This window comes from Loxodonta africana, chromosome 10 (genome assembly GCF_030014295.1).
Source record: "Loxodonta africana isolate mLoxAfr1 chromosome 10, mLoxAfr1.hap2, whole genome shotgun sequence".
Classification (NCBI taxonomy): domain Eukaryota; kingdom Metazoa; phylum Chordata; class Mammalia; order Proboscidea; family Elephantidae; genus Loxodonta; species Loxodonta africana.
Window position 1 is genome coordinate 56,933,158 of NC_087351.1, and position 24,898 is coordinate 56,958,055.

The 24,898-nt window shown below is 39.0% G+C and overlaps 1 protein-coding gene across 1 annotated transcript in view; it reads left to right on the plus strand.

Annotated features, from left to right (window-relative positions):
• The window catches only part of TOGARAM1 (TOG array regulator of axonemal microtubules 1), a 103,009-nt gene that overhangs the window by 2,948 nt on the left and 75,163 nt on the right, over window positions 1–24,898 (plus strand). The window contains exon 2 of the mRNA XM_023546130.2: window positions 21,973–22,126. Coding sequence (XP_023401898.2) covers window positions 21,973–22,126 — 154 coding nt within the window. The remainder of the gene's footprint in view (window positions 1–21,972; window positions 22,127–24,898) is intronic.

Genomic DNA, 24,898 nt, shown 5'->3' on the forward strand with positions numbered 1-24,898 from the left:
ATTTCCTTGAAACTGTGAAAGAATTTAAAATGAAATATGTTTTTATGTGGCCTGTAATAACTTAATGGTGAAGTGGCCTGAGGGTTATTTTGCTTTGAATTTAAATCCAGTTGAATGTTGATGTGGGTATCCATTATAATGGTACAGGTCATAACCAATACGAGTTGTTGTGGATTCAACTCATGGTAACCCCATGTGTGTCAGAGTAGAACTGTGCTCCGTAGGGTTTTCAATGACTGATCTTTTGGAAATAGATTGCCAGACCTTTCTTCCAGGGTACCTCTGGGTAGATTGCAACCCACCCGTTTGGTTAGTAGCCAAACGTGTAACCATTTGTGCCACCCAGGAATTCCTTACAGGACACATAAGACTATTTAATAGGCTTTCTGCTGAATGGATTTGATTGAATTTAACAGGCTTTCTGCCCAATGGATTCAATTCAGTTTGAGGTACAGCGTGTTGTAGACAATACCTGGATTTTGGTTTTGACCTGTCACCTTGGACATGTCACTTGCCTCATTCATACAACAAACACTGAGTACCTACGTGCCGGATATACAGCTAAGTTCTGGGAATAAAGACCAGTTCCATACAATTTAGAAGAGAAGACCTATAAACAGGCAGCTACAAATTTGTTAAGTGCTAAAATAGAAGTATACACAGAATCCTGTGGGATAGAACAACTAAAAAGTCAAAAGAACCTTCAGAGAAGGTGTGATATTTGAACTGAGACTTTTCCCCAGAAGTTTTTATTTTGAAAATTCCTAATCTACAGATAAGTTAAAAAAAAAATTAGTACAATGAATACCTATATACTTCACCTATGAAACCCTGGTGGCATAGTGGTTAAGTGCTATTGCTGCTCACCAAAAGGTCAGCAGTTCAAATCCACCAGGCGCTCCTTGGAAACTGTGTGGGCCAGTTCTGCCTTGTCCTGTGGGGTCGCTATGAGTCAGAATTGACTCAGTGGCAACGGGCAACAGGTATGCTTGACCACTTATTAACAACTTGCCATATTTGTCAAATCGTTTGGAAATAAGTTGCAGGTATCTCGACATCTCACCCTTAAATATTTCTGCATGCATCTCCTAAAAATAAGAACATTCTCCTTTATCACCACAATACCGTTATCGTACCACAGAATACGAATAGTAATTCAATAATATCTAATCCGTAGCCTGCATTTAAATTTCTGCAGTTGTCTCATAGATGCATTTTATAGTTTTTGTTTTAGTTTTTTCTCAGGATCTAATCAAGGTTCATGTGGTTAATATGTCTTTTTTTCCTAGAACAATACTGCCACCTATTTGCTTGTCTGTCTGTTTTTTCATGACAATGACTTTTTGAGGAGCCTGGGTGGTTTTGTAGAATGTTCTATGTTCTTAATTTTTCTGATTGTTTCCTTATGATTAGATTCAAGGTAAGGTTTTTGGCAAGGACATTACATAGGGGATGTTGTGGACTTCATGTTACTTTATATCACAAGGCATGTACTATCAGGTTGCGCCACTATTGGTGATGCTAAATTTTATCATTTGGTTAAGGTAATGATAGCCATCTCTCTCCATTGTAAAGGTCTATTTCTGGTATTATAATTAGCAAATAATTTGTAGGGTGATGCTTTGAAACCTTATGAATACCCCAACAACCTTTGACCTACTGTTCTTAGCATCTATTAATGATCCCTGTCTTGACCATTTATTACATTCCAATCCAAATATCAAACCCCCACTGCCTTCAAGTTGATTTCAACACATAGCGACCCTATAGGACAGAGTAGAACTATCCCATAGGGCTTCCAAGGCTGTAAATCTTTTTGGAAGCAGACTACTGCGTCTTTCTCCCATAGAGCAGCTAGTGGGTTCAATCCACTGACCTTTTGATTAGCAGTCGAGCACTTTAGCCACTGTGCCACCAGGGCTCCTTACATATTATATTAGGGGTTACAAAAGGGTGATTAAAAAAATAAAGCTAACGTTTCTTCTATATTGGTTAATTGACATTCTTTTTATTCTATATGTAATAATTAAGTTCATCAATATTCTATTCACTGCTGGAATTGTCCCAAATTTGACCAATGGCTGGCTCCTATGCCCTTTTGATATGATGCTATTAGTCTTTGAGTTGAGTTGCTTCCTTAACTTAAACTTAGCATGACGCCCAGGCTTACCTTACTTTTCTTGCTCCAGACCTGCAATTAGCTATTACTTCAAGGAGCCCTACAACTGAGTACCCTGTTTAGTAAAACCCAATACCAAACCCATTGCCATCAAGTGGATTCCAACTCATGGCGACACTATGTGTTGAAGTAGAACTGCTCCATAGGGTCTTCTTGGCTTTACAGAAGCAGATTGCCAGACCTTTCTTTCACGGTGCCATTGAGTGCGTTCCCACTGCCAACCTTTAGGTTAGTATTGAGTGCGTTCCCACTGCCAACCTTTAGGTTAGTAGACAAGCACAAACGACTTGCACCATCCAGGGACTCTGCCTGTTAGTAGAGACTGGTTGGTATTTAAAACAAAAGTCTGGGTATATAGATGTGTTCAGTGCTGCTGTTTGCTGTAGCGTATTGGCCCTTTCAGTGGACAGAGGCAGAAGTACTTTTTTTTTTTTTAATTCGTACTGATACCTCCAGTTCCAATTCAGTACTACAGGGCTGTTCTTCTTTCCTTATTCCGTATTTGTATTTCTCTTCTGCACAGTGAAACCCTGATTCCCGGCATCAAATTTACTCATATACCATATCCTACAAAACACAAAAATAACTACTATACCAATAACACAACAGCTATCTACCAAGTAACATTCAAGATTTCTTTATTCTTTTTGTGCTTAGAATTATCCCACAGAGTTCTGTGTTCAAACTTTTCTTGAATTAATTCTTTTCTCTGGGTGATTGTTCACTGTGTTGAAAGCTGAATAGGGATATGCAGAGTTTGGATGTTGTTGTTACCGTTAAGTGCCCTCAAGTTGGTCCTGATTCAGCGACCCTACGTACAACAGAACAAAATATTCCCCAGTCCTGCGCCATCCTCACAACCATTGTTATGTTTGAGCCCACTGTTGCAGCCACTGTGACGATCCATGTTGTCAAGGGTCTTCCTCTTTCTCACTGACCCTCTACTTCACCAAGCATGATGTCCTTTTCCAGGCACTGGTCCCTCCTGATGGCGTGTCCAAAGTATATGAGACAAAGTCTCACCATGCTTGCTTCCGAGGAACACTCTGGCTGAGTAAGGATGAGTCCCAGTGAATTTCAGATCAGATGAATAGTATGTTCAGAGACACTGAATTATGAAAGAATTTAGCAAATTAAGAGGAGAATGGTGAGCCTGCATTGCTGACACAAGGGTCTAATGGGGACTAGCAGATGATGGTACAGAAGGTGTAAGCAGGAGCAAAGTATGGAGATCATTTTTCAAATAAGAAGTTTGGACTTTTTGCATTAGGTCTCAAGTCTGTACAATAATGGAAATGAACTTAGTGCTCTCTACGGTTCCTTCCGTTTCCAAAATTTGAAAATGTTTTGAAATAATTTCAAGATTTATTATAACTAAATTAGGTATAAAAATTGAACACAAGAAGCTCAAGCTCTCGTTGTACCAAATATTCCCTGATACGTTTATGGAACTTTTGTACCTAAAACATTTTTAATGCCCTCAGCTTTCGTTTGGTGTATCCAATCAGTTTTGCCTGTGGTTATTCTTGCGTATTGTTAGTATTATCTGGCAGCAAATGATTTTTCTGTAAACATTAATCTTATCACTGCTTCTTATGTGTCAAGTCTGAAATGTCAGTGTATATATATGTATCTATATATGTATGTATGTATATATATAACAAGAAGATCCTAGTGCTGGCCAAAGCTTCAAGAATCTGAAAATAAATGCACTTCAGAAATGGCAGTGTAGACATATGTTGCTTTTGAAAGATGCTTTAGTGATTAAAACTTACCCAAAAAATCCAGTTATAATTACTAGCTCAGAGACTGTCTCTAGAGAACTACATTGGAAATTATTTTAATGGAGAGTAGGGATCAAATATTTAAATATTATTATGTATAAGGATAGTATGCAGTTTCCCCCCTTTATTCTCTCCCATATTCCATGACCATTCCTGAGTTCTAATAAGAAATAACATTGAAATCATGTGTCTTTTCAGATTTTTCAGGAGGGAAAGAAAAAAGGGACTTTCTCTCCCAGAATAAGCATGTAAAATTCAAAATCAGACCAAATTCCTTTAATACATGATACAGTATCGCTCCAAAACAGTAATAGAATTAGTCTAAGTTATAAATCTCAGGCACCTACATTTTGTGGGCAAACAAGAGCTGAAATATCTCCCAAAATCTCTCCAAATCTCACACCAATCACCCATCTTGCTTAAAATATATAAATATAACCAAATATCTCCCAAAATCTCTCCAAATCTCACACCAATCACCCATCTTGCTTAAAATCCTTCAGTGGCTCTAACAGCCTTCAAGATAAAATACAAATATGTCAGTAGCAGCCTCTTCTCGCCTCACTCCTACGTCCTTTGCCATTTCCATAAAAATTTTGTGTGTGTATGCGTGGGCATATGCATTCTAAAAGAAGAAAAAAGAAGGTACAGATAAAAGTAGTTTGAGAGTCAGAAATGGTTAAATTACCTATTGCCAAAAATGCTTTGCTGAAGTTAGTTTTCTTCTCTCCTCCACACCCAGCACTTTGCCCCCCAAAAAGGGACAGCAGATTGCAAAGAACAATTGACTCTTGGGTAAAAGGGGGGAAAAAAGCTAATACTATCAATCAACCTTCCTTAAGTGCATACTATATATATATAGGGTACCCTGTGTATATGGCAAGTATATAAAAATGAGATTTTTGTCCTTAATAGTTTGTTAAAAAAAAAAAAAAGTTTATAGTTAGGGAGACAGGATATCGGCATTAAAAGATAACATAGGAAGTAGCACAATTAAATGTCAAATAACTGATAGAAGCAGTAATTACTAAAAAAGTCAGAGAAGAAAATAAAACGAATATTGATATGCAGACAATTAGGAGTCAGGAGACTGGGTTCTAGTACTAGTTTACCACTGTGATTGTAGACATGACATAAACTTTGTATGTCTAACTTTACTCATGTATAACGTACCAATAAGACTAATTATTGTTAATATTATTTAATAATAATATTAAAGGCAGCTAACTCATAAGTAGCACTTACTATGTTTTGGGCACTTGCTTAAGATCTCTTAGTAAATGGCAGATAGATGATTGGACCTAGGCATTATGGGTCCAGAGTCTGTGCTTTTCACCACCACACTATCAAGTAAAGGGTATGACTAACCTTTTCTCCCTATACAAATTCTTTCATTATGAGGGCTTGGGAAATTTTCATAGTGTTCCTGAACAGGTGAATTTGACCTATTCCTTGACAGAAGCTAACACTTTTAAGTAGAAAACCAAACCCAAACCCAAACCCACTGCTGTTGAGTCGATTCCGACTCATAGCAACCCTACAGGGCAAAGTAGAACTGCTCCTTAGGGTTTCCAAGGAGCGCCTGGGGAATTCGAACTGCCTACGTTTTGGTTAGCAGCCATAGCTCTTAACTACTACACCACCAGGGTTTCCTCTTTTAAGTAGAGAAAGGGTGAATTGCATTCTTGTCAAGGGGAATGGATGGAACAACAAAAGGCATAATGCATGGATGCAGAGATGTGCCTGTCATGTGTTAACTGAATTCCCCTGCTCCTAGTGAACCACCAAGCCTCAGAGCAAAATGTGGCGTATTAGTACTGCAATACTGAATAACTTAGACCAAACCAATATCAAACCTATTGCTGTGGAGCTGATTCCGACTCACAGCGACCCTATGGGACAGAGTAGAACTGTCCCTTAGGGCTTCCAAGGCTGTAATCTTTAGGGAAGCGGACTGCCACATCCATCTCCCACAGAGTGGCTGGTCGAGTTCAAACCACTGACCTTTTGGTTAGCAGCAGCGTGTTTAACCCCTGTGCCACCAGGGCTCCTTAACTTAGACCAATGATATCCTTATTTAATACCAGATGCTGGCTCTCTCTATAGCCTTAAGACTTCCTGTAGCAGATCTCACCACTTCCTTTTATGCATGTCAAATATTCAGATGTCTTCTGCGCTCAGAAACAGGCCTGGCACCTGGTCTGATTTGTACTGGACTGGCCCTTGCCCAGGCTCTGCCTTAACATTTGGAATCCACTGCTAATTGTTCTCTCAGCCTTGTCCATATGTAACATTGGTTAGTGACATTAAACAGCAAAGCTTCCAGAAAAGAGAGTCTTGAATGCTTTATTATTTTTTTTTTTATTGTACTTTAGATGAAGGTTTACAGAGCAAATTAGTTTCTCATTAAACAATTAATACACATATTTTGTGGCACTGGTTGTCAACCCCATAACATGTCAACAGTCTCCCCTTCTCAACCTTGGGTTCCCCATTACCAACTTTTCCTGTCCTCTCTTGGCTTCTCATCCTTGCCCCTGGGCTGGTGTGCCCTTTTAGTATGGTTTTGTTTTATGGGCCTGTTTAATCTTTGGCTGAAGGATGAACCTCAGGAGTGATTCAGTACTGAGTTAAAAGGATGTCTGGGGACCATGCCCTTGGGGTTTCTCCAGTCTCTGTCCGAACAGTAGGTCTGGTCTTTTTTTTTTCTTTTTGTGAGTTAGAATTTTGTACTACATTTTTCTCCAGCTTTTTCCAGGACCCTCTATTGTGTTTCCTGTCAGAGCAGCCGGTGGTGGTAGCCAGGTACCGTCTAGTTATGTTGGACTCAATCTGGTAAAGGCTGTGGTACTTGTGGTCCATTAGCCCTTTGGACTTATCTTTCCCTTGTGTCTTTGGTTTTCTTCGTTCTTCCTTGCTCCAGATGGGGTGAGACCAGTGGAGCATCTTAGATGGCTGCTTACAAACTCTTAAGACCCCAGATACTACTCACCAAAGTAGGATATAGAACATTTTCTGTATAAAGAAGTCTTGAATGTTTTAATTACATACTCCTATAATTTATTTTGGAAGGAGCCCTGGTAGCACCCTCAGCTACTAGCTGAAAGGTCAGATGTTCGAGCCCACCAGGCACTCTATGGGAGAAAGATGTGACAGTCCGCTTCTGTAAAGATTACAGCCTAGGAAACCCTGTGTTGTTGTTAGGTGCCATCGAGTCAGTTCCAACTCACAGTGACCCTACAGGACACAGTAGAACTGCCCCATAGGGTTTCCAAGGAGCGGGTGGTGGATTTGAACTGCCAACATTTTGGTTGGCAGCTGAGCACTTAACCACTATGCGGCATTTCTAGTCTGTCCTGTTAGGGTTGCTTCAAGTCAGAATTGACTCAACAGCAACACGTTTTATAGCTTATTTTGAAGGTAAATAGACCAGTTTGACTGGCAGGGTAGTTTCTGTAGCCTAGTAATGGGAAATAAAGTTACAAGAAGGAGTGAGGGACTAGATTGGAGATGACTGAATGCCGCACCAAAGACTTTAGCCTATTATTTTAACAGCGATTTGAAATTATAGGTGTTTTTTGTTTGTTCATTTTTTTGAATCAATGCTTTAGGAAAATTATTCGCAACAACAGCAATGTGTAGGTTTCTTTATTTTTTGTTTTTTAAAGAAAAGCTAAAGACCGGAAACTAGGAGACCAATTAGATATTTTTTGGAGTGCTTTAGTTGTGAGGTTTTGAGTTTTAGGAGAATTTAGCAGACTATCAGACTGGAAAGAAACAGATGAATCCAAGAGATATTTCCAAAGATCTAGTGACTAAGTGTTGGAGGAGAGAGAAAGAAGGCTAACTCTAAAATTTGAGCAAGGTAACTAAATGCATAATGGATCTGTGAATAGATCTAGGAAGGCCTAAATTTTAGGAGGAAAAATGAGTTTTAGGTGAAGGAAGATAGAACATTCCAGTTAAGTTTGGAGACTACAAAAAACATGAAAAGAGGTGGAGATGTAGACTTTGAAAGTCATGTGCTGAGAATTGTAGAAACTATGAGAATAGATGGGCTTGCCAATGAACAGAGTAGCATAGAGGAAGAACAGACTGGTTAAGTCTCAGTCTTGGCATACAGGCTCATTTAGGGAATAGCAATAGGAGATAGAACCAAACAAGGAAAAGAGTGCTTAAGAATTGGAAGAGAACCAAGAAAGAATAAGATTTTAGAAGCCAAGTAGAGAGGGAGTTTCAAGGAGTCATCAGCACTGTTAAATGTAGCACAGATATTGAGGAGGTTGAAAACAGAAAAGCATGACTTATTATTATATCCTTTTTGCAAAATACTTTTTGAAGCTACTTTTCTCTTGATTTTTTCTCTTAATTTCTTCTTAATAACTCTTCTGATGATAAAAAAAATTATGTATGCTTATTATTGAAGAAAACTAGGCAATGTGAAAAAGCACAAAGAAGAAATTTTAAATTTTCAGCCATCCCATTACTGAGAAAGATCCAGAGTTAATATTTTGTTGCCTATATTTCCAGTATCATTTTTGTTTATGTATACGGGTATATATTCTTTTTTCCATATATAAAAGTCTCCTTTTTACTTACTTTGATAATATTCTGTAGTAGAATTTTATTTAGTAGCATTGTTGTTACTTGCCCTCTAGTCTATTCGGACTCATGGTGGCCCCACGTGTGCAGAGTAGAACTGCTCCATAGGATTTTCAAGGCTGTGATCTTTCAGAAGCAGATTGCCAGGGCTGCCTTCTGAGGCCCCTCTGGGTGGGTTTGAACTGCCAGCCTTCCATCTACTAGTCAGTCGCGCCACCGAAGGACTTAGTTTTAGATCATATAATATCATGATGTGTTAACTGATCTCTCACTTTTGAATATTTAGACTTTTACTTGTTTATTGTTTCCACCATTTAGTGGACTATTTTTGTATTCTGGTATATTACAGACATAATAACAAGATTCCTGGGATATTCTGACTTTGCATCACTATGTTTTGTTTTTTTTTTGCCATTTTTATTGTTTTCAGCTGTAGAATCTAGTGACATTATACTCACATGTTGTATAATTATCACCACTATTTGTTTCTAAAATGTTTTCATCATCCCAAATAGAAACTCTGTACCCACTAAGAAAAAACCCCTCATTCTTCCCTTCCCCAGCCCATGGTAACCACTAATCTACTTTTTGGTCTCTATGTATTCATCTATTCTAGATGTTTCTTACAAATGGGATATACAGTATTTGTCCTTTTGTGTCTGCCTTATTTCATGTAGCATGATGTTTTCAGGGTTCCTCATGTACAGGCAGTCCCCAGTTTACAAAGTATTTGAGGTATAATGAGCTGCGCTTATGACTGTCTTTTTTTTTGTACATCTTATCATTAGTAATATGTACCACATACAGTGTTGCAGCACCTAATTTCCTGATGTTATCATTCTCTGCTGTTCACTCACAGATGTCCTTTGTTATGATATATAAAGATACTGATAATAAAAGGTAATAATAATGAAAATGGAAAAAAAATTAGGTATCTAACTTAACGTCACATGCTACTTACAATGGAATTGTGGGAACAGAACCCTGTCATAAGTTGGAGGCCACCTATATTAGAATATTATTCCGTTTGAAGGCAGAATAATTTTCCATTATACGTATATACCATATTGTGTTTATCCATTCATCTGCTGATGGACACTGGGATTGTTTCTACTTTTGGCTACTATGAATAATGTTGCAACAAGCATTGGTGAACAGTATCTGTTTGAGTCCCTGTGTGAAAATGGTGTGGCAAGGGTGTCTGACCTCCTCTAACTTCACAAAGGGGAAGGAGAATCAAGATCCATGTACAAGGCTGATTCCTATGAGACAGAGGTCAGACATGCCTCTATCCTCCACCTTTTTACCAATGCTGACACCAACTGTCCCTCTCTCAGCACTCTCTACTTCTCTGCTGGGTTCGATAATTCATTATAGTAGCCACATAGAACTCACAGACCATACTGAGTTTTGAGGTTTATTTTTTTTTTTTTAACATGTTACAGTTCAGGTTCAGGAACACTCTTACTTGTTCTCAGCCCATGCTGGAAGGGTGCCTCTCTCTGGCCCCATAGCCCCTGTCTTGCTCCAGCAAGTGATGTAAAGCTCTTTTAGCTCTGTTGATAAGTGCCAGAGGCACCCCACTGCACCAGTAAGCCCTGGCCTGAAGTCAGTTTTCCTGGCCTGAAGTCAGATTTCTTGCTCTGTGGACCAGGAAGCCCACCACGCTGTTGCTTGCCGGTCTCCTGGTTCAGCTGCCTCTGCTGCCACCATTTCTCTGCCACTGCTTCTCTCCATCTCTCGCCATCTTTGGTCTTATAGCTGTCTCTCCTTGTGTCCTGGGTCTAGGAGGGTCACAGCACAGGGATCCCAGGTCCAAAGGATAAGCTCCGCTCCTGCCTCTTCTTCTTGGTGATAGTTAGGTTCCCTCTGCTCTGGGATTGACCGTTCTTTTAAGCCTAGCAGGATGGCAAAACTGACCAGTTCCCTTGTTAGGGTTCCATACACCTTATTTACATGGTCACACCCCCACAAGGGTGCCATGCGCCTCATTTAGATTATCAGCAAGCTATCCAAACCCCTTGGTGGCCCACAAGCACCTCATTTGCATAGTGCTCACCTAGTCATTTGGTGGGAGTCACAAAGATATGGCTAGAAGGGCCATATTAATTCACTGCATCACAGGCCACCCCCTGACTTTTTTAGCCATTGGCCCTTTCATACTTGAAGGATAAACTTCCCCACTCCCAATCATTTTACCAGTCCAGAACAGTTATTAACAATTAGTCCTTCAGTAGGGCAAAAGAGTCCAAAGGGTGAGGTTACTCAGGTACCAGCCATTCAGGTCTGCTGCAGGTGTCCATCTGATCTGTTCACGTTCTCCAGTATTTTGCCTCGTCTTCACCCTTTCCTTCCTCTAATAAAGTTTAGCTAAAAGAAGATTATTCCCTTGCTCTGAGCTTTACAAAACCTTTACAAAGGCACAGGAAAACCTTTAAGGGACTTTAGGTTCAGCCACTGTACTTAAGTCCAACAGTGCCTTCCCCTTGGTCCACTCTTTTACACTTACAGCTTCTGTAATTACAGTTTTTATAAACACAATTAACTGTTATTAACAATCATCACACACAACTGAATCATATATAATCCCCCCACCCTCTCTTCTCCAGACCCATCAGGAAAAGAGGAAACTATTCAGTAGGGATCCTCCTTCGTTTCCCTCATTTAATGTAAGCACACCCATGAAAGTATGTGAGCCAACCACTTCATACCTTTATCTCCCCTTGTTTTAGATAGCCAGTGTTTAAATTACCCACCCTTATCAAACCAGTAATCTGAGGAGACAAGCATGTTCTTTGGTCTCGAAGAATCTTCTATTCCAGTTGGAACATTGAGCATCTGTATTCATAAGCAAAGTCCAGTCTAGAGCAAGCCATCAAATTGCAGCACTTTACACCAGCTTACGGTATCAAACATCTTCCCGTTCATTCGGTCAGGTTCCGGTCAGCTCATCCCTAGCCCCCACGAGCTAGGTCAGTGGGTAACAGCTGTAAGCTCAGGAGTCCACACACTGCATCGCGCCCTGCTTTCAAGTCTTTTCAGTATATACCTAGAAGTGGAATTGCAAGGACATATGGTAATTCTCTATCCACTCTTTGAGGAACCACCAAACTGGTTTACACAGCAGCTGCACCACTTTATAATCCCACCAGCAGTGGACGAAAGTCCCTATTCCTCCACATCCTCTCCAACACTTATTATTTTATGTTTTGTTTTTTTTAAATAATGGCCTTCCTAGTGGGTGTGACATGGTATTTCATTGTGTTGTGAGTGTTTTAATGGGTTAGTGGGATCAAGTGAGTCAGACATTGCTAGCTGGCTACCATATTAGCTACATTTTTCTAACAGATTTCTTTCACAACATAGTAAAAGTGATAGATAGCTGCTGTTGAGTCTTCTCCGACTCATGGGGACCTTATGTACAATGGAACGAAACATTGCCCAGTTCTGGATCATCCTTAAAATCACCAGCATATTCGAATTCACCGATACAGCTATTATGCCAACCCATCTTATCTAGGGCCTCCCTCACCCTTGCTGGCCCTCCAATTCACCAAATATGATGTCTTCCTTCGGTAATTGATCCCTGCTGATGATGTGTCGAAAGCAAGCGAGTTGGACAATACTCTGTTGTGATCCTTAAGGTTTTCATTGGCTAATTTTTGGAAATAGATTGCCAGGCCCTTCTTCCTAGTCTATTGTGATCTGTAGTGCCACTGAAACCTGCCCTCCATGGGTGACTCTTCTGGTATTTGAAATACCAATGGCATAGCTTCCGGCATTGCAGCAACAGCAAGCTACCATAGTATGACAAACTGACAGACAGGTGGTGGTAAAAATAAATAAATAAATGAAAAAGAACAGTTGCCAGTGAATCAGCTCCAACCGTAATGACCCTGTGCTTGATGGGCTTTCAGTGGCTGATTTTTCAGAAGTAGATGGCCAGACTTTTCTTCTAAGGCACCTCTGGATGGACTCAAACCTTTAAGCATTTGGTTAGCAGCGAAATATGTTAACTTTTTGCGTCACCCAGGGTCATAGTAGTTATCAAGCTGAAAAGTAAGAAATTTACTTGCTTCACATGTGTATAGTTACTAGGTCTACAGGTTTTGCAAGTTAGAGGATGTGGTTATTGGAAGGTCATTGGAACATGGAAAAGAACAGTGTTAGTAGAATGTTATATGCGGAAACCAAATTTAAAAGTTTATGAGATGAGTTGATGAGTAAACCCAAAGTATTTATTCAACACCTAACGTTTTGATCATCTACTATGTACCAAGCAGAGTGGGAGCTTATAGACTATGCTTTACAGCACTGCCTAGATTTTTCTCTCTTTGGGTATTTAACACCTGTTAGTCATGTCTTCTTCCTCAAAGATGGCAAGCGCTGTAATAATAGGGGCTTGATGTTTGTTTGTACAAACTGCAGTGCTGTGCTCACAGGTATTAAATATCTGTTAAGTGAGAAGACATCTAAGGGTTGACAATGAAAGAAAAGATCAAGCAAGATAGTAGCACAGGGAGTTATTGCTGTGTTTTGTTTTTAAATAGGGAATAACACTTGATTTAAAGAGGCAGAGAAGGAGGATTCAGTCCCAGTTATCCTATTTTAGAGAGAAAGAAAAGGAAATAATGTTCTTACGTGAAGATTGAATGGGTCAAGAACACAGGTATAGAGAGAGATTAGCTTTGGAACAGAAGAGGACGTCTTTTCCTCTGACTTAAGATATATATAAAAATGTTTTAACATAGTCAGCTACTAACCAAAAGGTTGGAGGTTCGAATTCACCCAGAGGCACCTAGGAAGAAAAGCCTGGTGACCTACTTCCCAAAAATCAGCCACTGAAAACCCCTACTCTGACACACATGAGGTTGCCATGAGTCAGAGTTGACTTGATGCCAGTGGGTTTTTATAGATCAACCTTAGCAATAGGATGAGAGAAATGTTTGGGTAAATGTAAACGGTGTTTTGTTTTTAATATGTAGGATAGCAATTCTTGTATATTAACCTTCTATCCTGCTACCTTGCTATAATCATTTATTAATTCCAGGATTTTTTTTGTTGATTCTCTGGAATTTTCTGCATCAGCAATTACATATCTACGAACAAAGACAGTTTTACTTCTTCCTTCCCAATCTGAATATCTTTTATTTTCTTAACTTGTCTAATTGCATTAGGTAGGTGTAAAGATGGCGTGGTGGAGGCGTCTGACCTCCTCTGACTTCACAGGAGGAAGGAGAATCAAGATCAACAGCCCAAGGTTGATCCCTATGAGGCGGTGGTCAGATATGGCTCCTCTCTCCTCCGTTTTAACCAATTCAGACAACAGCTCCCATGGCACTCTCTTCTGCTGAGTTCGATAATTTGTTGCAGTGGCCACACAAAACTCACAGACCATACTCACAGTTTTGGGATTTATTAGGGAAGTAACAGGTTACAATTAGGTTAGGAAACGCTCAGATACAGATCTTTAATCAGGACAGCCTCTTCTCAGTCATGCTTACAGGAAGCTTTCTTTCTGGCACTTACCCCTTCTGCTGTGCTCTGGAAAGTGTTATACAGCTTTTTTAGCTCTGCCATTAAGTGCCCTGAGGCACCCCACTCCACCAGTAAGCCTCAGCCCAAAAGTGCTCAGCTGTGGCTCCGCGAGTCAGCAAACCTAGCTCCACCAAGTGTCCAGAGGCACCCTACTCTGCCAGCAGGCCTTCTGCACAAAGGCACTCAGCTTTCTCACTCGGTCACACTGTCTCCTGCCTCTGCTGCCACAGTTTCTCTGCCACCGCTTCTTGCAGTCTTCAGTGTTACTGCTCTCTCTCTCTCAGCCTCCTGGTTCCAAGAGCTTCTTAGCACAGAGATCCTAGGTCCAAAGGATGCACTCCACTCCTGGCTCTTCTTTTTTGGTGGTGGTAAGATCCTCTCCTCCCACCTCTGGGATGGCTCATTTTAAGTCTAATGGGATGGCAAAACTGACCAATCCCCTCATTAGGGTTCCACAGACCTTATTTGCGTGGTCCCACCCCTACACAGGTGCCATGAACTTTATTTGCATTATTAGCAAGTTATCTAATCCCCTTGATTGGCCACAATTATCCTGTTTGTATAATCCTACCCAGTCACTTTGGTGGGAGTTTCAAGATGATGGGAAGAAAGGCCATATAAAAGCGATCTCTCACACCGAACTAGGACTTTCAGTACTATATGTTTATAGGACTGGTAAGAAGGGGACATCCTTGTCTTGTTCCTGATCTTAGGGGGAAAAGCATCTGGTTTGTCACCATTAACTATTAGATTAACTGTAGGGTTTTTTTTAGCTACATTTTATCAAGTTGAGAAAGTCCCCTTCTATTCCTAGTTTCCTGAGAGTTTTTATCATGAATGGGTATTGGATTTTGTGTAAATTTCAAACCATTAAGTTTGAAGCTTCCTTTTTATAACACTTTCATTTACCATGACTTTAAAGACTCTAAGTGAATCAAATTTTTAGATATTAACTTCAAAGACTGAAAACTTAGTTTCATGTTCCTAAGAATCCTAATGTGCTCCAAACAGATGGTTTCACATTTTATAACTTTAGCTCACAACTCTTTAAAACTTTACCTGTACTTTTCTATTTTACTCTAAACCGCTTTCTTTCCCTTCATTTTTTTTTTTTTTTTTGTCCTATCAAAAGTTGTTGTTAGCTGCCATTGAGTCAGATTCAATTCATCGGAGACCCCATGTACAACAGAATGAAATGTTACCCATTCCTGTGCCAGTCTCCATGATCATTGGCATGCTCGAGTCCATTGTTGTGGCCATGGCATGTTCTGAGTGCCTTTCAACCTAGGGGGTCATCTTCTAGCATTATGTTGTTGTCGTTGTTGTTGTGTTCCACAGAGTTGGCTCCAACCCATAGAGACCCTCTATGGCAGAGTAGAATTGCCCCCGTAGGGTTTCTTAGGCTGTAAATCTTTAGGGGAGCAGATCGCCAGGTCTTTCTTCTCCAGAACCACTGGTGGGTTCAAACTGCTGACCTTCAGTTAGCAGCTTAGTGTTTAACCATTGCTCCATAAGCATTCCTTTCTAACACTGTATTGAACAGTATTGTTTTGTGATCCATAGGGTTTTCATTGGTACTTTTCAGAAATAGATAGCTAGGCCTTTCTTCCTATTCTGTCTTAGACTGAAAGCTCCTCTGAAACCTGTCCACAATGGTGACCCTGCTGATATTTGAAATACAGGTGGCATAGCTTCCCGCATCATAACAAGCCACCACACTATGACAAACTAACAGTCCAGTGATGGTATCAAAACTCACCCTGATGAAAATAATTTGGTTACTAATGGCTGTATTTAATGATTTAACACCAAAGAAAATAGTTTGAAAGTAAAATTTGAAAACTAATAATCTGCATTAGCTTGACATCTTTTACTGCGCATTTAAATTTTTAACATTTTAATTGGGGAAATGTGCTATTCCCAAATATTATTTAATTAATACATTATAACAGATACTGTTAATGAGCCTTAATTACATGTGGACATCTAAGACAGTTGGATTAAACTAGTCTAGACTAAAAAAGGATCAGTGAGACTTTTTTTAAAATACATTTTAAAAGAGATATATGTTCCAAAGTATGACATAAGAAGAAAACCACACGAGTGAGATTACATTTTATTCATATCTTATGTTTATAAAGTTTTAGAGAAAAGAAACAATTCACTGAAATTCTCTATGTCTCAGACCATTTCCTAGCAATGTGAAACCTTGTTTTCAGGAATTGTTAAAGTTCCTATTTTGCTAATATGACGAATCATGACAACGTTGGTCATGGAAAACTTGATTTTCTAGACTACCTTTGTCTCCAGACTATGATTGTGTCCCTATTTTGCAGCATTAGAAAACACTCGATCCCACTTTCTCCCCTTTCCTGCTTTTCTTTACAGCAAAACATCTTAGAGTTGTCGAGACTCTTCCCTTTCTCTTTTGAACCCATTCCACACAGACTTTTGGCCCTTGCTGTATTTCACCAACATTTTTCTGATCAGTGTCATCAGTAACGTTCAGTGGTCACTTCTGAATCCAGTGACCATTTCTCAGTCCTCATCTTACTTGACCTATCAGCTTGACTCAGTTGCTTTTCCCTTCTTCTTAACACATTCACTTGATATCCAAGATACCATGCTGTTTCAGGGATAGCCAAGGCTACCCCCAGCTTCAGTGATTTGCTAGGAGAACTCACAGGACTCTGCATATAGTCATGCTTCCAGCTAAGATTTATTACAGCAAAAGGATACAGTGCAAAGTCAGGCAAGGGAAAAGTCTCCTGGGGTGATGTCCAAAGGAAGTAGGTACAGCCCTCCAAGTGTCCTCTCCCAGTGGAGTCATATACCCAAAGAACACCAAACCCGTTGCCGTCAAGTCGAAGGACAGAGTAGAACTGCCCCATATGATTTCCAAGGAGCGCCTGGTGGATTCTAACTGCCGACCTTTTGGTTAGCAGTCGTAGCTCTTAATCACTACACCTATATACTGCTTTGTGATAACACCTGCTAAATGTCTTCTACCAGTGAAGTTTGCGTAAACCTAGGGGTCCAGGGTTTTTATTGGGGATCAGTCATGTAAGCACCCTCTGCCTAGCATGTATCAAAATTCTAAGCTCTAGAAGGAAATCAGGTGTTCAGTATAAACCATATATTTTTTGCATAAACAGCTTAGGCACAATGAGACACTTTATTATTTAGGGAATGGTGAGAATTTTCCCAAAGTCTAAGTTCCCAGGTGCAAGCTAGGACCAACCTTGTACTTTTGAAGGATAGTAGTCACAACTCTGTTATGTTAACTCTTTTCTGCACACACTCCTTTTTCTTATCTCACTAGCTAGTCCTTCTCAGTTTCTTTTGCTGCTTCTTCCTCATCTTCCTGACTTCTAAACATTAGAGTGTTCCAGGGTTCAATTCTTGGACCTTTTCTCTTCTCTTCATGCAGTCGCTTAATTGAGCTCATTCAGCCTCATAGCTTTAAATATCATCTGTTTTATTCACCAGCATATTCCTAGAACCTGGCAAATAATAGGTGCTAAATAAATATCTGCCAAATTAATTAATTGACTGATAGTTTATGAAAGAAACAGCCAATTTGTGAAAATCAGCCAAATTGGTCAATTAAGGAGGCAGGATAAACTTAAGGAAAATATTTGAATTTGTAATGTGATGACATTATTTCATTGACATTATTTAATCTGAATCAATGGAAGAAATATTTCTAGTAGCCCCATAAATTTTATGATTTTTATATATGTTCAGGAATTTTAGAACTGGAAGGACCTTAGGGATTATGTAGTTTAACTTCCTAATTTTATGAATGAGGTAAATTAAGGCCCAGAGATGTTGAGTTTTTTAATCCAAGGTCTCTTCTGATTTGTAGCAGATCTAGAATTAAAAAAAATTAGAATTAGAAGTAGAAGGTAGGTTTTCTGTTTCATAATCTGGTATTTTTCCTGACATTTGTTTCATACCCCTTGGTCTTCCATACATCCAGATGCAGTACATAAAATCATATTTTACATTATTTCTCTTTCCCCTTCTTCCAGTGCTGGAAAAAGTATAAAACAAGGTATTTACTTTGTATTTTTCTTCGTCTGATGTCCTTATTATTTTTGTTGTTGCTTTTTGTTTTTTTAATTTTTGGTTTCAGAATGAAAACGATAACTTTTAGGAGAGACCAAAATGAGCCTTTCATATTAATATTTGATGTGTCCTGTAGCCTGCTTTCAATTTTTTACAGAATTTTCTACAGCAAAAAAAATTTTTTATTGTACTTTAGATGAAGGTTTACAGAGCAACTAGTTTCTCGTTAAACAATTAAAACACGTATTGTTCTGTGACATTGGTTGCCAATCCCATGGCATGTCAATATGCTCCGCTTCTCAACCTTGGGCTCCCCATTACCAACTTTCCTGTCCCCTCCTGCCTTCTCGACCTTGCCCCTGGGCTGGTGTGCCCATTTAGTATGGTTTTGTTTTACGTTCCTGTCTAATTTTGGCTGAAGGGTGAACCTCAAGAGTGACTTCATTACTGATTTAGAAGGGTGTCCGGGGGTGATACTCTCATGTTTCTCCGGTTTCTGTTAAACCGATAAATCTGGTCTTTTTTTTTTTGAGTTAGAATTCCATTCTACATTTTTTTATGTCTGGGACCCTGTATTGTCATCCCTGGCAGAGCAGTCAATGGTGGTAGCCAGGCACCATTTAGTTGTGCTAGACTTAATCTGGGGGAGGCTGTGGTACTCATGGTCCATTAGTCCTCTAGACTAATCTTTCCCTTGTGTCCCTGGTTTTCTTCATCTCCCTTGCTCCTGACGGGGTGAGACCAGTGGAGCATCTTAGATGGCCGCTCACAAGCTTTTATGACCCCAGATGCTACTCAGCAAAGTAGAACATAGAACATTTTGTTTATAAACTACGTTATGCCGGTTGAGCTAGGTGTTCCCCAAGACCATAGCCTCCACAGCCCTCAGTCCAGTAATTCAGTCCCTCAGGGAGTTTGGATGTGTCTATGGAGCTTCCATGGCCTTGCCTTGGACAAGTTGTACTGGCTTCCCCAGTATTGTGTACTGTCTTACCCTTCACCAGAGTTACCACTTAGCTATTGTCTACTTAGTGTTTTTCCCTCCCACCCTGCCCCTCTCTTGTAACCATCAAATATTGTTTCTTTTTGTGTATAAACCTTTTCATGAATTTTTATAATAGTGATCTCATACAGTATTTGTCTTTTTGTGATTGCTTTATTTCACTCAGCATAATGCCCTCCAGATTCATCCATGTTGTCAGATGCTTTGCAGATTCATCATTGTTCTTTATCGTTGTGTAATGTTCCATTGTATGTATATACCATAGTTTGTTTATCCATTCATCTGTTGATGGGCACGTACGTTGTTTCCATCTTTTTGCTGTTGTGAACAATCCTGCAATGAACATGAGTGTTTTACAGCAAAACTTAATCCCTGACTAGCTTCACCTAGATTTCCAAAAATGCCATACTCATTCTCACACACACACACTTTTCCACTGCCATCACCCCCACCCAACCCAACGCCCACCACCACTAGTTGTATGTATTTGGCATAATGCTAATGTTCTGATACCTAAACAGAAATTAGTTACGAAGTAAATCTAATATAAAATGTATTCCATATTGCAGAATTATTTCTGGATTACTCACTATTTTGAACTGTGTTAGTATGTCTTCATTTAGTGTATCTAATCAGATGTTTACTGTGATTGGTTTTATTTTTATTCCATTGTGTCCTTTTGAGGAGCCCTGGTGGTACAGTGGTTAAGTGTTCTGCTGCTAACCATAAGATTAGCAGTTCGATTCCATCAGCTGCTCCACGGGAGAAAGATGAGGCAATCCGCTTCTGTAAAGATTACAGCCTTGGAAGCTCTATGGGGGCAGTTCTACTCTGTCCTGTAGGGTCGCTATGAGCCAGATTGACTTGATGGCAATGAGTTTGGTTTTGGTTGGTGTCCTTTTAATTAAATTTAAAAAATTGTCATCAAGTCAGTTCTGACTCGTGACAATCCTGTGTGTTATAGAACACAATGGCTCCATAGTTATATGGCTGTAATAGTTTCTTGGCTGTAATCTTTACAGAAGCTGATCTCCAGGCCTTTCTTTTTAGTGGGTTCCAACCAACTATAATCCTGATCGAAATCCCAGTATTGGGTTTTGAGAAAGTCAGGTCTTTTTCATTTAAATCATTTTCATTTGTCTTTTTTAAAAATGTTTTTTGGAGACCAGACTTAATGGTCTGACTCAGACTGGAGGAATCCCGGAAGACATGGCCCACGGACTCACTGTTAATCCAGAACTAAAACCATTCCCGAAGCCAACTCTTCAGACAAAGATTAGACTGGACTGTAAGATATAAAATGATACTCATGAAGAGAGTGCTCTTTAGTTCAAGTAGATAGTAAATGGCAGCTCCTGGCCAGAGGCGAGATGAGAAGGCATACAGGGACAGGAGCTGGTTGAATGGACACAGGAAATGCAGGGTGGAAAGGAGGAGTGTGCTGGCACATGATAGGGAGAGCAACTAGGGTCACATAACAATGTGTGTATAAATTTTTGTATGAGAACCTAACCTAAGCTGTAAACTTACACTTAAAGCACAATCAAAAAATCTTTTTGGGGTTAGTTTTGAAGGACTTAAAGGCTTTTCACAAAATTAGATGAGGAATAATAAGTTACCTTTGGTATATTCCAAAAAACAAACCAGTTGCCATCGAGTCAATTCCGACTCATAGCAACCCTGTAGGAGAGAGTATAACTGCCCCATAGGGTTTCCAAGGAGCAGCTGGTAGATGTGAACTGCCAACCATTTGGTTATAAGCTGAGCTCTTAACCATGGCACCACCAGCTCTTCTTTAGTATGTTAGGTAGCTTATAATCTTAAAATTGTAAATGGCTAAGAAGCTTTCAAATAGACATCTTTAATTTGTATTGCAGTGCTATTTGATACTTGGCAACATTTGCCAAGAGACATACTAAGAAGGCTTACAGTCCACTACAGGCTTAGCTTTGATTTTGTCAATAAGCTCCAAATAAATATACAGAAGTACAATATCCTCTCCGTTTGCTCAATTTTTCAAATGTTCTATAGCCATGTTGAATGTGAAGCAATCCAGAACAAGTGAGGTTGTCATTGGTAAAGAATTCTGAACGCTTGAATCATGCTCTCATTTAGCCCTTTAACTATAGTTAGATAGAACTTCAAAATTCTGTCCTGACATTTTTATAACTAAAGGATCAAATGAGGTATGTGAGAAAAGACTTGGAAAGCACAAAGTACCAGATGTATGTGAAGTGTTATGTACTTTGTTTTTAACGAAGAGACCTATCCTAAGAAAACCATGGCATAGGTTACCATGTGTACATTTATGTTTGACTTGCAGATTATGAATAGTAAATTTGCCTCAATAAGAATAGTAGAGTGGGATGTTTACTTGTTCAGTGACCTTCAATCAACATTCCTTGTGTAATGCTCAAAGGTGGCATAGTGTGAGGGGTTATGCTGCTGAATCAGATGTGTTCTGCTCCCCATTCAAGTTGTAATTTCCACTTTTAGTCATTTGTATTCTTTCCTTCCTAGCTGCCGGATGTATTCGGTAGCAAGGTAAGGTACAGGAAAGGGTTGGGGTGAAGTAAGAAAAAGAGAAGAAAAAAAAACATTTCTGTCATGGAATGAAAAACTGTTAGTGTGCTATACTGTGTGTGGATGTTTATTTGTTTATATCATTGTACATTTGATAAATCCACATTTTTTCTTTTAATCTTAGTTTCATAATTGGATCTAAGTTACTTTGTTATATTTATTACCAAATAGACTTAATATAAATTTGTTAATTTATTATTCTGTTCTTATAGTTCTCGACATACGATTTCATCCCATCTCCAAAATTAAAGCCTTCTCAAGGAATGCCAGTCAAGGACGATTTGTGTTTTAGCAGAAAAAGAGTATCAAGAAACTTATTTCAGAACAGCCGGGATTTTAACCCAGATTCTCTTCCTGTGTGTGCTGGTAAGTAACAGTTCCAAGTAGTAAACGTGTTGACTTAAGTTTAAGACTTAACTTTGAAGTTCATTCAAGGGCTCATGGAATTTATAATCTAGTAAAAAATATTTAAAATTTAAGTAAAAAATAGGCAATTAAAATTCAGTAAACATTTATTGAACATCTGATAAGGATGGACACTTCGACGTAATTGTCTCATAAGACCTTCACTGGACCCCTATAAGTAGCAATGTAGAGCATTAATCATTTAATCAACAACCCATATTTTTGAGCATCTCCTATGTGTCAACAAAAGAGAAAACTTCCTGCCTAGTAGATCTTGCATTCTAGTTGAGTGTGAGCAGAGATTAAATAAACACAAGATAAATGCTGTAGGGAAAAATAAAGCAGAGAAGAGGAAGGGGAGGGGGCTATTTCAAATAATGTGGTGAAAGAAGGTCATATCCAGAAGGGTATATTTGAAGAAATAAGGAAGTAATGACATAGATAACAGGAGAGAAGAGCAGATAATTCCAGGGAGAGGAAACAACGCAGAGTCACTGTGATGGAAGTGTATGGACGTGCTTGAGAAAGATCAAAAAGGGTAGTATGTCTGGAATGGAGTGACTAAAGGGAAGAGAGTAGTAGAAAATGAAATCAAAGAGATAAATAGGGATCCTTGTTTATGAGGCCTCATGTGCACTTGAATGAACTTTGGCTTTTACTCTGGGTGAAGAAAGTATGACATCATTTGCTTTATATTCTTCAGGCTCACTTTGGGTGTTGTGTTTAGAATAGACTAAAGGAGACCAAGGGTGAAAACAAGGAGGCTGATTAGGAGTCTGTTGTAGTAATCCTGGCTAGAGTTGATGGAGTCTTTGACCAGCATAGTACTAAATTTAGTGAGAAGTAATTGGATTCTTATTATATGTCAAAGGTAGAGTTGATAGGAAATGGAGTGTGAGAGAGAAGAGTCAAGAATGACTCTAAGTACTTTTGGCAGGAGCAACTGAAAAGATGCTTAATTGTCTAAGTGTTACAGAAAGTAAATATGATAGTTCAGAGGACATGGTCATTGTCATGGACCAACCATATCAGTTAGAAAAGGCTTTCAGGAAGAGTTAGTACTTGAACTGCATCTTTTTGGCATGCATGTGATAGAAGTGGTTAGAGTGAAAGAGCAAAGCTTATGCTGGAAATAGGCTTGAGATTTTCTGGAAACTGTGTCAAGACATGATTAATTTTGGATGGTAAAAGATAAATTGGGATATGGAGAACCTTGTGTGCTAGGCTCAGAAATTTAAGCTCATACTTCTAAGATACAGGGAGCTAATGGAGATTTTTTTTCATTAAGGATAAAAGAAACTGGAGTAATAAGGTTGTAGATGGAGTAGAAAGGAATAATCAGGAAGATTTGATGACTGGATATAAAAGATGAAGAAAGGGAATAGGGAAAGACTTTAAGATTTAGGACCCAGGTTATTAGAAAAACGGTGGTGGGTCAACAACGCGATACCCAGTTGGAAAGGGAAAATGAAGAAGATAGAGTTTTAGATGTTATCATGTATTTAATATCCAAATGATACTAACTATTGAGATATGTTGTCTATGAGGATACAGTGCATTTACCAAATATTATTCCTCTAGGAGAATGTATAGACCTTTTTTTTGCAGTAAAATTCCTTTGTATTTTCATACAAAAAATGAAATGTTATAGTGATTTTATAGTTTAATTCATTTATTTAATAGAGAGAAAGAAACACAAGAATATATCCAGTTATATTCATACCATAGTTTTGAATTTTATAAGGCTCATGGTTTCATTCCATTGAGAAGCTCATTATCCAGTCATACACATTTTGAATAACTGGTGAATAAGGCAACATTAACCTTAATGCTAGATTGGATGATACGAATTATAAGTACTACAGGAATTATGAGTACCATAGGCTGCTAACCAAAGGGATGGCAGTTCAAATACACCAGCCACTCCTTGGAAACCCTACGGAGCAATTCTGTTCTGTCCTTTTTTTTTTAAAATAGGAATTCAAGAAAGAAAGAGTTACAGGAATTGAAGTAGTTTAGGAAAACTCCAGATAGGAGATTGGACTTGAGCTGGACTTTAAAGAAGGAAGGAGTTTGAGATTGGCAATAAGGCAAAAGAGACTATTCAGGCAGAAGGTATAACCAAAAGCAGGGAAGTGAGAATTAACTGAGAAGATGTCTAGTATATGAAGGATAAAGGACCTTGAAATCATAGGGAGAACATAAAAAAAAAATCATAGGATTTCAGAACTACAAACAATCAGCCCATTTTGTAGATGAATAAGCTGAACTCCAGAGGGGTCGTTGTCACCTTCTTTTCTTCACACTCACTCACATACCCAAGAATAACCTTAACTAGCCACTGGAGAGGGAAAGAGATCTGAGAAATGCGTGAATAAGTTTGAGAACTGCGTGAATAATGCTTGGTATGTTAGGAAAGAAAGTAGAGGAGTTCTGCGGTAGAATTTTTTGGATAGAGTGTGTACTGTAAATACCAGGAAGAAGGAAAGCAGGTCTGGAGAAACATTCCAGAATGAAAGAAGGGGAACTATAGGAAGAATCTGCCTTTGTGCATATTCTTCAATATACCTTTTCTTTTTCTATCCTTTACCAGTCTATTTTCTGTCCTTCAACCTCTGCTACTAATCGGATCCGACAGTACCAAAAGCCTTATCTCTTTCATGCCTGCCTGACTCACAATACTTATTTATTTCAGTTTTTTTCCTAGATAAATCACATCAGCATTTGCAAAAT